The sequence below is a fragment of the Tachyglossus aculeatus genome, chromosome 6 (assembly GCF_015852505.1).
Source record: "Tachyglossus aculeatus isolate mTacAcu1 chromosome 6, mTacAcu1.pri, whole genome shotgun sequence".
Lineage (NCBI taxonomy): Eukaryota > Metazoa > Chordata > Mammalia > Monotremata > Tachyglossidae > Tachyglossus > Tachyglossus aculeatus.
The window spans coordinates 31,961,361-31,975,382 of record NC_052071.1 but is presented as its reverse complement, the minus strand read 5'-3'; the positions used below and the strand labels follow the sequence as shown (position 1 = coordinate 31,975,382).

At 43.5% G+C, this 14,022-nt stretch overlaps 1 protein-coding gene across 3 annotated transcripts in view; it reads left to right on the top strand.

Moving 5' to 3' along the window:
* The window catches only part of LOC119929502 (integrator complex subunit 6-like), a 50,845-nt gene extending 39,671 nt beyond the window's left edge, over positions 1 to 11,174 (top strand). For 2 of the 3 annotated variants that reach the window (XM_038747675.1, XM_038747674.1), the window contains 9 exons: positions 946 to 1,056; positions 3,543 to 3,758; positions 4,133 to 4,256; positions 4,437 to 4,579; positions 4,959 to 5,193; positions 5,891 to 6,280; positions 7,062 to 7,155; positions 10,166 to 10,524; positions 10,882 to 11,174. In XM_038747675.1, coding sequence (XP_038603603.1) covers positions 946 to 1,056; positions 3,543 to 3,758; positions 4,133 to 4,256; positions 4,437 to 4,579; positions 4,959 to 5,193; positions 5,891 to 6,280; positions 7,062 to 7,155; positions 10,166 to 10,265 — 1,413 coding nt within the window. In that variant the 3' untranslated portion in view covers positions 10,266 to 10,524; positions 10,882 to 11,174. The remainder of the gene's footprint in view (positions 1 to 945; positions 1,057 to 3,542; positions 3,759 to 4,132; positions 4,257 to 4,436; positions 4,580 to 4,958; positions 5,194 to 5,890; positions 6,281 to 7,061; positions 7,156 to 10,165; positions 10,525 to 10,881) is intronic. The other variant, XM_038747676.1, reaches the window with a different exon arrangement.
* The last annotated feature ends 2,848 nt before the right edge of the window (positions 11,175 to 14,022 follow it).

Genomic DNA, 14,022 nt, shown 5'->3' with positions numbered 1-14,022 from the left:
TCCTAATCCACCCCAAAACACTCTGAAAGTGGCTGCAATATTAAATGCTTGTATTTTCTCCCTTTCTACTTCAGTGATAGGGACAACAGCCCCCACTGCACCTATTTGGGCCTCCTCCTCAGTGGACTGGGCCGGGAACTTTTTGCCCACTCGCTCAGAACCAGAGGCCAGGCTCAAATAACCCGACTATTATAGAAGAATGGGATTCCATTGTGTAAACTCTTGAAATTCAACTTGCTCTGCTTTTGGCCCTTTTCGCAATAGACAAATTTTGTAATGTTGCTTGATCATTGATTTACTCAACCTCGAATTCTGGAATTATATTTACTGGCAGAATTGACAAATAGTAAGCAAGTCTGTAGGGCACTTAAGACTTGCTGAATTCTAGTGCCCTTGACAGCGCAGATGCCACAACTTTCAACTCTTAAAATTCCCTTAATTCTCATTATGGGCCTGTTGAATGGAAAAATGGTAATGCTAAATTGACTTTGATATGGCGGCCTAATGTCCAGTAAAAACCCCACAGATGATCATCAAACTCATTTCAGAGGTTGGCCAGATTAGATTTGAACTAAAGGTTTCAGAAGTGACAAATTGGAGACTTGAATTTTCTAGTACCCCCGGAAAAACAGAAGCAGTGGGGGGCACGGTAAAACTTTGTGGAAAAGCTTCCGGAATCTAGGATGTTGATTGAATTATTTGGATTTTCTGTTTTCCTGTTCTTTCTATCTCACTCCCTTTCTCCTGTTTCTACCTTTTTGCTTTCTGTATTCTTCCTGCTATTTTCATTTCTACCTTTGATTGTTCCACATTTGAGAATTTATGTATCGTGCCTTAACCATTAAAAAATAAGTTACCGAAACTACATGCCCTTGAGCCTTATAAGTGAATTCTAAAGTATTTTAAGACTCTATTCTTACTATTGTGTATTTTGTTTCCTTATAGCCATTAAAGAAAGCACTAAGGATGATGGGAGCTCCAAATCTGATATCAGATAATTTAGATTGTGGACTTAGTTACAGTGTTATCTCTTACCTTAAAAAACTCAGCCAACAGGTAGTATTGATAAAACCTTTGCCCTTAGAAGTGCATTTTCTTTTCTTCAGTAAAACTGCAATTTTATAAATGTTCATTTCTATTCCTTTGGGGATTAGTATTAAATTCACTTCGTTGATTAAACTTCATATAAGGATCTCTTTGACTTTTTTCATAATGTTGACCCAATTTCTCCTCCCTTATTCTGCTTTCAGCAAGACCAGGAGTTAGGCAAATTATTTAGTGGCTAATGTGTTGCTCACCTGCTTATGTGCTTCTCAGTAAATCTCTTTGGTTTATAGCAGTTCCCCAGTTAAGATCGTCCAACTTGCAGGTGGCCCTTGGGGAGTTTCCAGAAAGTTTTTGAAAATTATTCCAGGTCTCCTATGTTACAACCCAAGACGGTAGAGTCCAGATCTAGTGTGACCCCAGTTGGGATCACTGGAACGGGGGCTCAGTCATCCCCATTTTACAGCCAGGAGACCTGAGTCTGAGTGTTAACTTGCGTATTGCCACACAACTAAGTAGCAAAATGAGGACTACAGTTCACGAGCTGGTGATTCCTACCGTAGGGTTATCAGTGTATTCACTGAATTTCTGAAAAACCGTGAGAGTTAGTCCTTGTTTCTCAAAATGAGGGTTTTTAAAAGGAGTCGTGGAGCGGGGTTTACGGCTCCTTAGCAGTTTCTTCCTTGGATCAACAGAATCACCTCATTAGACCATACCAACACGCTCAGTACTGCCCACCTTTTCCGAACCACCCCTTACACACTCCACCGTGTTCCCCATTATTGCTTTTATTTCCTGCCCATTTCTCCCCATTAGCACCTTGCTCTCTCCCTGCCCCTCATAGTCATTACCTCTGCTCCCTTTATCCTAGCCCCAAATAGCCCTAGCCTGTAATGCAGGTCCGAATTTGGTCTTTTTCTTCAGTGGGTGAAACAGAGAAAATTGGGTAACGGTAACTTCCGTCTCAGCACGGAAATTTTGCTGTGTTTTGGCAGGGCAGCTGGAGAAATGATATGGGGAAAAGAGGTTGTGAAATGAAAAGGCGTGAGAATCTTTAAGAAGCGTGGCTACTATATGTGGAGGAATTTTTTATTTAGATTCTCTTTTTCATAAATTCTTTTGTTTTCATTCCAAGCTGTTTTTTAGAATTGCTATGTGCTCCTGAGTCAAGGAGACATTGATGACAGAATGCAATATCCAGGATCATAGTATTAAATTAGACCTGTTTTCACTAATTCCACCATCATAGAGAAAAAAAAAAAGATTACCTCACTAAAGAACAAGATTGGCACTGATGTATGCTGCTGTGCTAAGTAAATCTTAGTTATAAAAATTAAATCTCATTATTTTTTTTTATCGCATTCACTTCCTGCCACCAGGCTTAAAGGCCCCAGAAAGAAAGGGATCCAACTGACTTTCACTCCCCTTTCCATTCAAAAGTAATGGCTCCCACCCGTGGATGATATTCTAGAAAAGCAGGACCTTTTTTTTTTTTTAATGGTATTTGTTAAGCACATTACTGTGTGCCAGGCACTGTACTAAGCACTGGGGTAGATAAAGCTAATCAGGTTGGACCCAGTACGTGTCCCACATGGAGTTCACAGTCTTAATCCCCATTTTACGGAGGAAGTAACCGAGGCAGAGAGAAGTTGTGACTTGTCGGAGGTCACGCAGCAGACAAGTGGTAGAGCCGGGACTAGAACCCAGGCCGTGCTCTTTCTACTAGGCCATGCTGCTTCTCACAGCCGTGTTTCTCGATTTCACGTAAGATAAACACTTAATCGACCATGATGCTGAAGATTTTAAAGCTCAGGAGGGAGAGATGCTAGCCACATCCCCTCTATTTGTGGACTCCAAGTCTTCCAGTGATCTAGAGCAGTTGTGGTTGTGTACTACACGGTCAGATTAGGTGATTGTTGGACCAGACTATTTTTCCTTTTTGGCGTCTGGAAAGTGGATCAGCATCTGGGACTCTAAATTCTAAACTTCCTGGTTAAGTGGGTGTAGTTCTGCCCTGGCTAGAAAGCGAGATTAAGACCCACAGATTATTTGATAAAATGTCTTAAAAGGAAAAGGCTTTTGCTGGCACTGTTTTGACAGCGAGCTGTGTGGTAACTGAATTTTCTTTATAACTATGGGTGCAGATGCCATATTTTTTTCTGACTTTCTTTGTTGATCTAATCATCATTGTCTTACTAAGTAGAAGCTAAACAACTATTAAGACTTGATTTGTACTTCCCAAGCGCTTAGTACAGTGCTCTGCACACAGTAAGTGCTCAATAAATACGAATGAATGAATGAAGAATTATATTTTCCTCTAACGCCACGTATTAGCTGCATCCAGTTTTCTTAGATCATACTGAGGAGCACAGATACCTTAGAAATTAGGTATAGCTGAATTACACATCTTTGGTATATTAAACATTATCTTTAGTTGTATTGGAGAAGAGTGGGCGATATGGTAGATTTGTTTAATATGTAATTTAACTTCATTTTAGACCAAAATTGAATCAGAACGAATAATAGCATCGGTGGGAAAGAAAGCCCCTCAGGAGACTGGCATTAAAGTGAAAAATCACTCCACTGGATTGTCTTTAGTTCATAGTAAAGATTTTAAACATCTACTGCAAGGAATTACAGGTGAAACTCCACTGAGATTAACAGAAATGAACATTAAAGAATTTGCGGGTTTCCAAATAGGACTCTTAAACAAGGTAAATTTTTATATAAAAGGTTTGAAATTTCTTAGGCTTTTGTGATGTTTTTGTTTTTCTTGTTCTCGTACCTCAGTTTGGAAGGGAAACAGCCCCCATTGGAAACAGGAGTAATTCTAGATGAAATGGATGGATGGTTTCCAAGTGTTTTGAAATATTTTTCCAAGCTATTCCTAAAAATTAAGAGTTTCAAAGCCTGGAAATAGAAATTTCCCCCAGTCACTGCTTGAAAAAATAATCCGGAATGTGACTGGAGTTATTGGAGAATGCACTCAATTTTAGAAATCGTTATTATTTCAGTGTAGTTGTGTTCATTGTATATTGGATGAAACCATCTAGACTAATTGAGATGAATTGTGCTTCATTTAAAACAGGATTTGAAACCTCAGGCATATAGGAATGCTTATGATATTCCTCGTAGCAGTCTTTTAGACCAATTAACTAGAATGAGATCTAATTTGCTGAAAACACACAAGCCTATTGTTGGACAGGATGAAGGTAAATAACGGTTTGGCTATCATTGGGCTTGGGGCTATTTCTTACCTATTTTTCCTTCTTCCTGTCTAGAATGTCTGCTTTTAAAGTGCCCCATACCCCAACTAAACAGAGCAGCAAACGGCTCGTCCGGGCCAGTTTAAAGTAATTTATACCTATTTCATATGTTGTACTCTATCACAGATTGCCTTCATAGTGTACCAGTAGCTCAGATGGGTAACTATCAGGAATATCTGAAGATGTTGCCTTCCCCACTTCGAGAGATTGATCCAGACCAACCAAAAAGACTTCATACTTTCGGCAATCCATTTAAACAAGATAAGAAGGTAGGAGGAATTTTTCTATTTCCGCTAAAGCCATGGCACTATCACCTTGCGGTATCTCCCTCCCCTCCCTTCCTTCCCTGGATAAGGTTCTCATTGTAATTTGGAATTAGCCCGTTGTTTTCAGAATTGAAATCTGGTATCTGTATTAGTACAAGTAGTGAAAGTGACCGCTGAAACCTGTGAGGAAGAGAATCCTGAAGTGTTCACTGGACTTTGACCAGGGTGTTATCTTTGTGGGAACACAGAGCACTTTAGTTGGAGATAACCTTACCTGGAAGTTTAAAGAAGATTCTGGGGGCTAATTGAAGAGGTGGGGTTTGGGGGTCTTGTGTTTGTTAGTTTGGTTTTTTAATGGAATGCTTTCATTTCGGCCTCCTAGGGGATGATGATCGATGAAGCGGATGAGTTTGTGACGGGTCCACAGAACAAAGTTAAACGTCCCGGAGAGCCCAATACTCCGGCCTCATTGAAAAGAAGGCGGAGCATGTCCCCGCTGTTAAGAAGACCACAGACACCCCCTATAATAACTAACCACGTTGGAGGAAAAGGACCACCTTCAGCCTCGGGGTCTCCCTCTTCTCCAAACCTCCTAAAGCCCATCCCAGTACTTAAAGGTATAACTACAGAACCGTGGTGGCTCACATTTCCTTTCCAGTGGAGTTAGTAGTCTTTAAAGCTGTTGTTGGTTATGTTTTCTTTGTTCCTGTGTGTAGGAACAAATCAAGTGCAGGGGAAAAAATAGGATGTCCACTGCAACAACGATGATGATGATAATAATAATGGTATTAAGCACTCACTAAGTCTTAAACCTCCATGTTGAAAGGAGCAGTAGTTTAAAAAATAATCAGATCAGACAATCCCTGTCCCTCTAAGAGGTTGGAAGGGCAGGTAGCATATCAGGAACAGGCACAGTGAGTTTTTAGTGACTTGTCCAGGGCTGCAGGAGGCCCATGACAGCTGAGTCTCTGGATTCCCAATTTCCCCTTCGTTCCATTAGGCCACACTGCCTTCCTCTTTAAAAAATGGGCAATGGCTTTATGTTTGTTGAGCAAACCTAATAAGCCCCTGGCAATTTCAGCACACCATAGTATTCTTCAGATTTAGTACCCTGCAATTTAAGGTCACAGTCAGGAGTTTGTGTGGAGTTTTTGGGAGCGGTGGTTGTCAGGGGGAGGAGAGTTCCCTTGGGTGAAAGACTGTGGGATCTTCATTATTATTCATGTTGGTATTTAGATTTGGGCAATGTGGTAGGGTGCTCCAAAATAGTCATTTTGCTCATTCAAAAACCGAATATCTTAATTTGAATCCCAGACACCAGTGCAGTTCAAGATGGTAATGGCGAGAAGAAGATCGAAAACTGCCAGTCACAGGATAAACAAGCCGATGGCTTGTCATCCCAGTTGGTTTCATCAGGTCCTGCAGTTATCGGGGAAGATGGAGTTCTACCAAATGACCTGGACTCTCTGCCTAGTGAAATGAATTGTTTAAGTGAAGATGGACTGGATCACAAACCTGGTAGCAATTCACTTGACAGAGGATCTGTAAACTACAGTCATTCAATAGATGACCAAAAAGTGGTGGTGGAGGAGTCGACTTCTGGAACTGTGCCAAATTCATTGAAAATCACCCATAGTATGATAGAAGGGAATAATGCTGATATCAAAATTAAAGTAATGAAGGAGGTTCGCAAGCCCGGAAGAAGTAAGTGCAAAACGACAGTCCGGGACTTATTTGATATGTTCCTTCAGATAAAAGGGTTTCATTAAAGAATGTCCAGGCAGGGAAACTGACATCTTGTATAGTCAGATTTAAACATACCTTGAGATGGCTGACTCTTTTAATCTTGTCTTTTGGTAAGAAAAGAGGTCAAATACTAAAAATTTACCTTCTCCCTCTTGGGTAGTTTTTCAGTGCTTTACACATAGTATCTTCCCCAGGTGAATGTTGCAAGCAGAGAGTTGTTTACAGACGTAATGGCGTAATCAGCGTACGGTACTTACTGTGTAAAGGAAACTAGGAATCTGGGAAAGTGCAATAGGGATAAAAGCCATAATTCCTACCCTTGGGTTTACAGTTTACGATGTGGATTTTTTTTAGATTATAACTAAAATATACTCTTCAAATAGTTGTGAGGTTTCTGGGTAAACCAAGAGAATTGGCATTGACCCCAGAAATGGTCTTTTAAAAAGATGATTGAGTTTGCTTAATTTGTGACAATTATTTGGGAAAGTAGATACTATGTTGATTGAACTCTTAGAACTATTTAGAAGTTAGTTCAGCGTGCAGATTTAACTTTGGTGATAACAGGCTTTTAGAAGGATGTGTTGGCTAGTTCAGTACAGAAAAAACCTGTTTACTCAGTTGTTGATGAATGCCAAAGAGCTTGATTTTGATTAAATACTAATATCTTCTAAAGTCATGAATGAAAGATTACAGCTTGGAGAAATAGCACAGAAAAATGAGTTTGTTTTCTAACCTTCAGATTATGAAAAGATCTTCACTTTGCTCGAGGAAGTGCAAGGACCCGTGGAAATCCAGAAATACTTCATCGAATTTACTATCAAGGAAGCAGCAAGGTTTGTATCGGAGAAGAGTTGGGTGGTCTTTTCTTCCTGGGATCATGACTGGGGCTTCTTGTTCTCTCCCTGCCTCTCTACTCCCATACAAACATCCAGATGGGAGACTCGTGTCTAGCACTGTGGACGTCGAGCCTCCCATATCATCTGAGATTATCCAAGAGGTTGAACTTGTGTGAGAAGGGAACAGGATGGCATGGTCATGGGGAAGAGTGGAAGGATTAGAGGCGGGAATAGTGGAGATAGTGATGAGGTGTAGTGCTGCAGGAACCTTTGGACCACTGTCACCTCCACTGGAGGAAAAGAAAGTTTTACGGGGAAGAGAATGGCTTTACCCAAGACAACGTCTTCGGTCACTGAATAAAATGGCAGGTGAGTCAGGACAGTGTTCTAATCCCAATCAATCAATCATATTGAGAGCTTACTGTGTGCAGAGCACTGGACTAAGCGCTTGGGATGTACAAGTTGGCAACATATAGAGACGGTCCCGACCCAACGGTGGGCTCACAGACTAGAAGTTATCCCGGTTATCTTAGATCGAGAAACGCCATGCTGGCAAAACTGAGGAGGGTCTTAAGCATCCTGGCACGAGGGATAACGGGAGAAGTGATTGAATGATAGTAGAGTGAGTGGGGGAAATCTTCTGACTCGGGGCAGTTTCCCACTTCTGCCATCCAAAATGAATGGTTGTACTTCCTATTTTAAAATATTTTCTTGGGTGGAGGTTCCACTTCCTCCTTTGGTAGTCTGTTCAAACTGTCATGTAATCACAACATTTTCTAATGTAACTCCACAATTTCACCGTACTTCCTCCTGTACGTGGAATTGGAGGAAAACTGGTTTGAAATCTTGCTGTACCCTTAATATTCTCAAACATAGTTAAATAGTACTAAGTGGCAATGTTTACTGAGCATCTGCTGAGTGAAATGTATTTTGCTGAAGTGCTGGAAATAACCCCGTCAACCATATTTTCTCCAGAATAAATTAGACCGACTCGAGCTTTTTCATAGCTGCTATCCTCTGCCCGATTAACCATTTTTTTTTCTTGTTGCTCTTTCCTGTGACCATGCAAGTTTCTCTCCATTGTTAAAATGTAAAGAATAAAGCGGGGCGCGGCACTACCGAATGAGTCTGACCATGGTTGGATCCCGTGGTTGCTTCCCATGTCCTGTTCACGCTAGCAGTCCAGAATTGTCAACATTTCAATAACTGAGTGATATTGCCGAGTCTGGCCATTAGAACGTGACATTTTTCTGCTGCACTTGTGCCTTAACTAGATATTTCGTACGGTACTTGGTGTAATTTGGTGATTTTGTGCCTTTAGATATTTCTTACGGTACTTGGTGTAATTTGGTGATTTTCCTCTAGACAGAGGGTTTTATTTTGTACTTGTCATATAGTAGTATCTATTGCGACTGAGCCCCACATGGGACAGGGACTGTGTGAAGCTGTTTGCTGGTATCCTCCCCAACACTTAGTTCATTTCCTGACACATAGTAAGCACTTAACACATCCCATCATTATTATTATAATGACAATTATTATATTGTCAGTTGAATGCAATGCCCTGAATTAAACACGTGGGAAAGACAGTAGAAACATAAGACACTTTGCCGGCCCTTAAGGGAGCTAACACTAGTCGGGGAGAGAAATAGGGTAATGTTCACAAGCTCCATGCAATCAGCAGGAGAAACATGGTGACAGTCTAATGAAGAGGGGTTTGAGGTGGGGAGGGGGGAAAAGCGAGCAAGGAGGGAGGGAGGGGCTCAGTAATGCCAAGCAAGGGGAAGAGGGGAGCAGGGCAGTGTGATCCAACTGTAAAGAAGCTTAACAGGGGACAGACGGGGTACAGACAGAGTGGTAAAGTCAAGGCCTTTGGGTTTTTTTTATCAAATTCACTGTGTCTTCCAGCTGGTCACAGTTGTAATTCTTGGATTCCCTTCTCCAAAGTGAGGTCAGCCTAGAAGATGCCGATATACTCTTAATCCCCCCCCACAAAGGCATCCTAACAGAGTGTCACATGTTACAGGACAAACACTTTGAAGCCCTTATTCCAAATGAGTACCAGAACACCCCACCACCACCACGGCCTTGGGCCCCTGGGAATGGGCACTGCTCTGTGGAGCCGTTTTATCAGCCAACCTCAGTACCACCTCAGGGGCACGGAGGGAAGCCCTCTACTTCAGCCACACTGTCCCCCTCCAGTCTCCTCCTCCTCCGGGTGGTGGGGACTGAGGGCCGGGGGACAGCGTGGGCAACCAGGGGAAGGGGGCCGGTGGACTCCCAAGGGAAGACATTTCAGAAACCACTCAGCTTCCGCCCAGGGAAAGGGGAACTACCCCACCTGCCAGCTAATCCCCGTGGCTAGTGAACTTCCTCATCTTGGTTCTGAATTGACTGTTGTTTCTCATTTTGCCAGGCCATACCTGGCTAGATTCTAACAGTTCTGCCAATCTTAGCGGTCTCCTCGGATTTATCAAGCATACAGTACTTTCGATTCCACCTTTCAAAGCACCAGTCGCTTAATACGTGCCCGCGCTGCAAAAGCACCCTTCTCGGGGACTGGGAGAGTTACAAAATTCGAGATCTCAGATATCTGGCTGTCTGGGCATGGCTGGGAGGGGAGGCAGGGGGAGAGAAAAGTCGAGAGACGTGTCCAATTTTACATCTTATGTTGTCATCGAACTCCAAACCAAACACCGGTTGCCCAACCATTGTGGAGGTAGCACCTTTTGGGTGGAGAATGAGAGGCAGAAGGGCGAAACTTGGCCTCTTAGGGGGTGGTTGGTGGGCAGGAGAAGAATATCCCACTCAGTCATTGGGATTTGCGGCGCGGGGGTTGTGTCAAGGGACCTCCCGAGCTGCTCGTGCCCATCTTTTAGTGCCAATAACCAACGAAGGAAGCAAAAAGGAAGGGGGACGTACAGGCTACAAAATTGGGGCCAGATAAAAAAGGTACGAATCTCTCCGAGCAGCACCTCCATTAAATGTCGCTCTCTCGTTCTTCCAGGTTTAAAAAACGAGTCCTAATACAGCACCTAGAGAGAATACTAGAGGAACTAGATTCCAACAGCCTCCCCAAGGGAGTTAATCACGTCAACAGCAGATAACGGTGTGTCCGCCCAACAAGTACGGACCGGGGATGAGTTTGCTGTGCCGCGGGAAGAGTGGAGCGGGGCGTGGCCACGCTCGGCGGTCGAGGGACTTCGCTGCCGGCCTGAGAAGAGGTTTAACTTCACGCACCATTTGGCAGCGGGAGCCGGGCGGTAGCCATGAGAATTTGCTCCGAAAGGTGTGGCTTTTTTGTCTGTGGAGGGTGCCGCTCGTTGGACACGCTGAAGACATTAACCGTTGCTGCCCCTCCTAAAGGTGATGAGCGTTTACTCACTTGAACTGTGTCATTTTCAGACGTCTCGGGGGCCCCGGGCGGCGTGCCACGGTAGAAGCGCGGCCCTGGCAAATGCGCCTGCCCGTCTGCGCTCTCCGGAGAGACGCTTTGGTTTCCGCGCCCGAGCGGCGATGTCGCATGTTGCCACGGCCCGGGCCGAGGGTGGTGTTTCCGAGACCGTAGCCGTGCCTTTAGACCGCGCAAGTTGCAGTGTAGACCGAGTCGAAAGAGTAAAGAGACCGCCGTGCGGTAGTAGCGGAAAGGAGAGGCAGCCGTGTGACTGTTTCCTACTGGTGGTCACTAAATCTACCTCAGACTCTCTTCTGTTTTGTCTGCAGACATTATGAAAGTGCACCTGAGGCTTCCCAGGTCCCCGACTTCAGTTGTCTTTCATCCTGTGAGGACGGAGACTCTTCAGGTGGACTTGCACACGCTGTGCTTTGGAAGCACTAAAAGAACGTGTTTTTTTAAAAACGTGTATTTTACATGTGATGTTCATACAAAGGATTATTTTGAACAGTATTGTTATGAGATCGGTAATTTGCTATTTTAACTGTAAAAAAAAAAAAATTTTGGACCATGTGTACATACCAAATAAAAATTTTATCGATTTTTTTAAATCGGTGCATGATCTTACTGGAGGAGGTTCTGAACGACATGTGTTTGCTCCTAATGTGCTGCTGTTTCACAAAAACTTTAGGAAAAACGAGACCATTACCTTTGGGGAGAAAAGGACTAAAATACAAAGCATCACTGATCCTGTGTTTGATTTGTCCCAGGAATGCTGCACTTGATAAATGAGAAAATTTTAGGAATAAATTGCAGTTGCAGTGTGGTATCACTTCCCAGTTGATACCAAAGGTATTTCAACAAAGAGAGACAGAATGGTGACTGGTTGCGTAATCAGGGAATCGGTTAGAATTAATCATAAAATCTACTGTTGATACTAGAGCAGGCTGGCACACGAAATTCCTCCTAAAGGGCGGAAACTTGCAAAATAAGAGTTTGAATATTTTTTTAAAAAAGGACAGACCTCCTTTTCTCCCGGTTCTAGCTCTGTAAAATGTTCAGCTGTGCTTGCTGATACTTAACTTTTCCAAAACGGGTCACAAGGCCCTCTCGGCTTCGAAACTTTTGTTTGTGGTTGTTGTTTTTTTTTTTTGTTGGCGGGGGTTGGTTTTATTTTTCCTGTTTTGACTAATTTGGACAAATTGCTAGTGCTTCGACTGCGATATGGTAGAATTTCTCAGTGATAGGTAAGAAAGTGTGAATTTCTGAACAAACTTCCAAGTTACTGTGGTACATTCCTAACACAGAGCATTGCTAGTGGAAACCCTTCTGAAATTGTTCCTGTTTTGGAGCTGGATAGTCCTCTGGGTACTATCTGAAGCGCTTAGTATAGTGCTCTGCACATAGTAAGTGCTCAGTAAATACTATGGATGATGGGTTTTGCTAATGAGCCAAGAAACTCTAAGGGGAATTACTAGAGATTTCTCTAGATCAATCAATCAATCGTATTTATTGAGCGCTTACTGTATGCAGAGCACTGTACTAAGCGCTTGGGAAGTACAAGATGCCACCTCACATTGGCCTGAAATGTGCGTAGGTTGGGATTAATAGAGGAGAGTCCAGAATGTTCTTTATCTGGAATTTAATAGCCTGGACATGTGGCCATTTGCAAGGCCGCTTGCTTCTGTGGGGCCAGTGAGTGTCTCTCTCGCTTATTTTGGTTTTTTTTTAATGGTATTCATTTACTCTGTTCCAGGCACTGTACTAAGCGCTGAAGTAGATAATAATAATAATAATGTTGGTATTTGTTAAGTGCTTACTATGTGCAAAGCACTGTTCTAAGTGCTGGGGGGAAAACAAGGAGATAATAATGTTGGTATTTGTTAAGCGCTTACTATGTGCAAAGCACTGTTCTAAGCGCTGGGGGGAAGACAAGGAGATGAGGTTGTCCCATGTGGGGCTCACAGTCTTAATCCCCATTTTACAGATGAGGGAACTGAGGCACAGAGAAGTGAAGAAGAAGCGTGGCTCAGTGGAAAGAGCCCGGGCTTTGGAGTGAGAGGTCATGGGTTCAAATCCCGGCTCCACCACTTGTCAGCTGTGTGACTTTGGGGAAGTCATTTCACTTCTCTGGGCCTCAGTGACCTCATCTGTAAAATGGGGATGAAGACTGTGAGCCCCTTGTGACCTCCCCAGTGCTTTGCACATCGTAAGCGCTTTATAAATGCCATTATTATTTTTTCCCCCTTTTAGACTGTGAGCCCACTGTTGGGCAGGGACTGTCTCTATATGTTGCCAATTTGTACTTCCCAAGCGCTTAGTCCAGTGCTCTGCACACAATAAGCGCTGAATAAATACGATTGATGATGATGATGATGATGATGAAGTGACTTGCCCAAGGTCACACAGCAGACATAGATACAGGCTAATTAGCTTGGACACAGTCTATATCCCACATAGGGCTCCTGGTCTTAATCCTTATTTTACAGATGAGGTAACTGAGGCACAGAGAAGTTAAGCAACTCGCACAGAGTCACGGCGAACACGTGGCGGAGCGAGTATTCGAACCCAGATCCTTCCGACTTCCGGGCCTAATCCGCTAGGCCTCCCTGCTTCTCCCACTGCTTTTCCGTTGTGCCTTTCCAAGTGATTAAGGGTCAAAGCTGTAATTAGGTCATATAAATGAAGACAATTATCGGGGAGAGAGGAGGCAGGGAGGTCAATGAGGAGGCTGATGCAGTAGTTTAGATAGGAAAGGAAAAGGGATTGGGTCAGTTTAGTAGCAGTTTGGATGGAAAAGGACTAATTTTAGCGACGCGACGGTAGAACCGATAGGATTTGGTGACACAATTCTTATTTATTCTGACCATTTTGACACCTGTCTACATGTTTTGTTGTCCGTCTCCCCCTTCTAGACCGGGAGCCTGTTGTTGGGTAGGGACCGTCTTTATATGTGTCCGTCCCAAGCGCTTAGCACAGTGCTCTGCATGCAGTAAGCGCTCAATAAATACAATTGGGCTCCCCCTTCTAGACTGTGAGCCCACTGTTGGGTAGGGACCGTCTCTAGATGTTGCCGACTTGTCCGTCCCAAGCGTTTAGCACAGTGCTCTGCACTCAGTAAGCGCTCAATAAATACGATTGGCTCCCCCTTCTAGACTGTGAGCCCACTGTTGGGTAGGGACCATCTCTATATGTTGCTGATATGTCCGTCCCAAGCGCTTAGCACAGTGCTCTGCACGCAGTAAGCGCTCAATAAATACGATTGGGCTCCCCCTTCTAGACTGTGAGCCCGCTGTTGGGTAGGGACCGTCTCTAGATGTTGCCGACAATAAATACGATTGATTGATTGATTGAATGAAGGAGAGAGATGAGTCAAAGATAATGACAAGGTTATGCGTTGGACATGGAGGATGATGTCTACAGAGATAGGATTATCTACAGAGATTAAGCGCTTAGAACAGTGCACATAG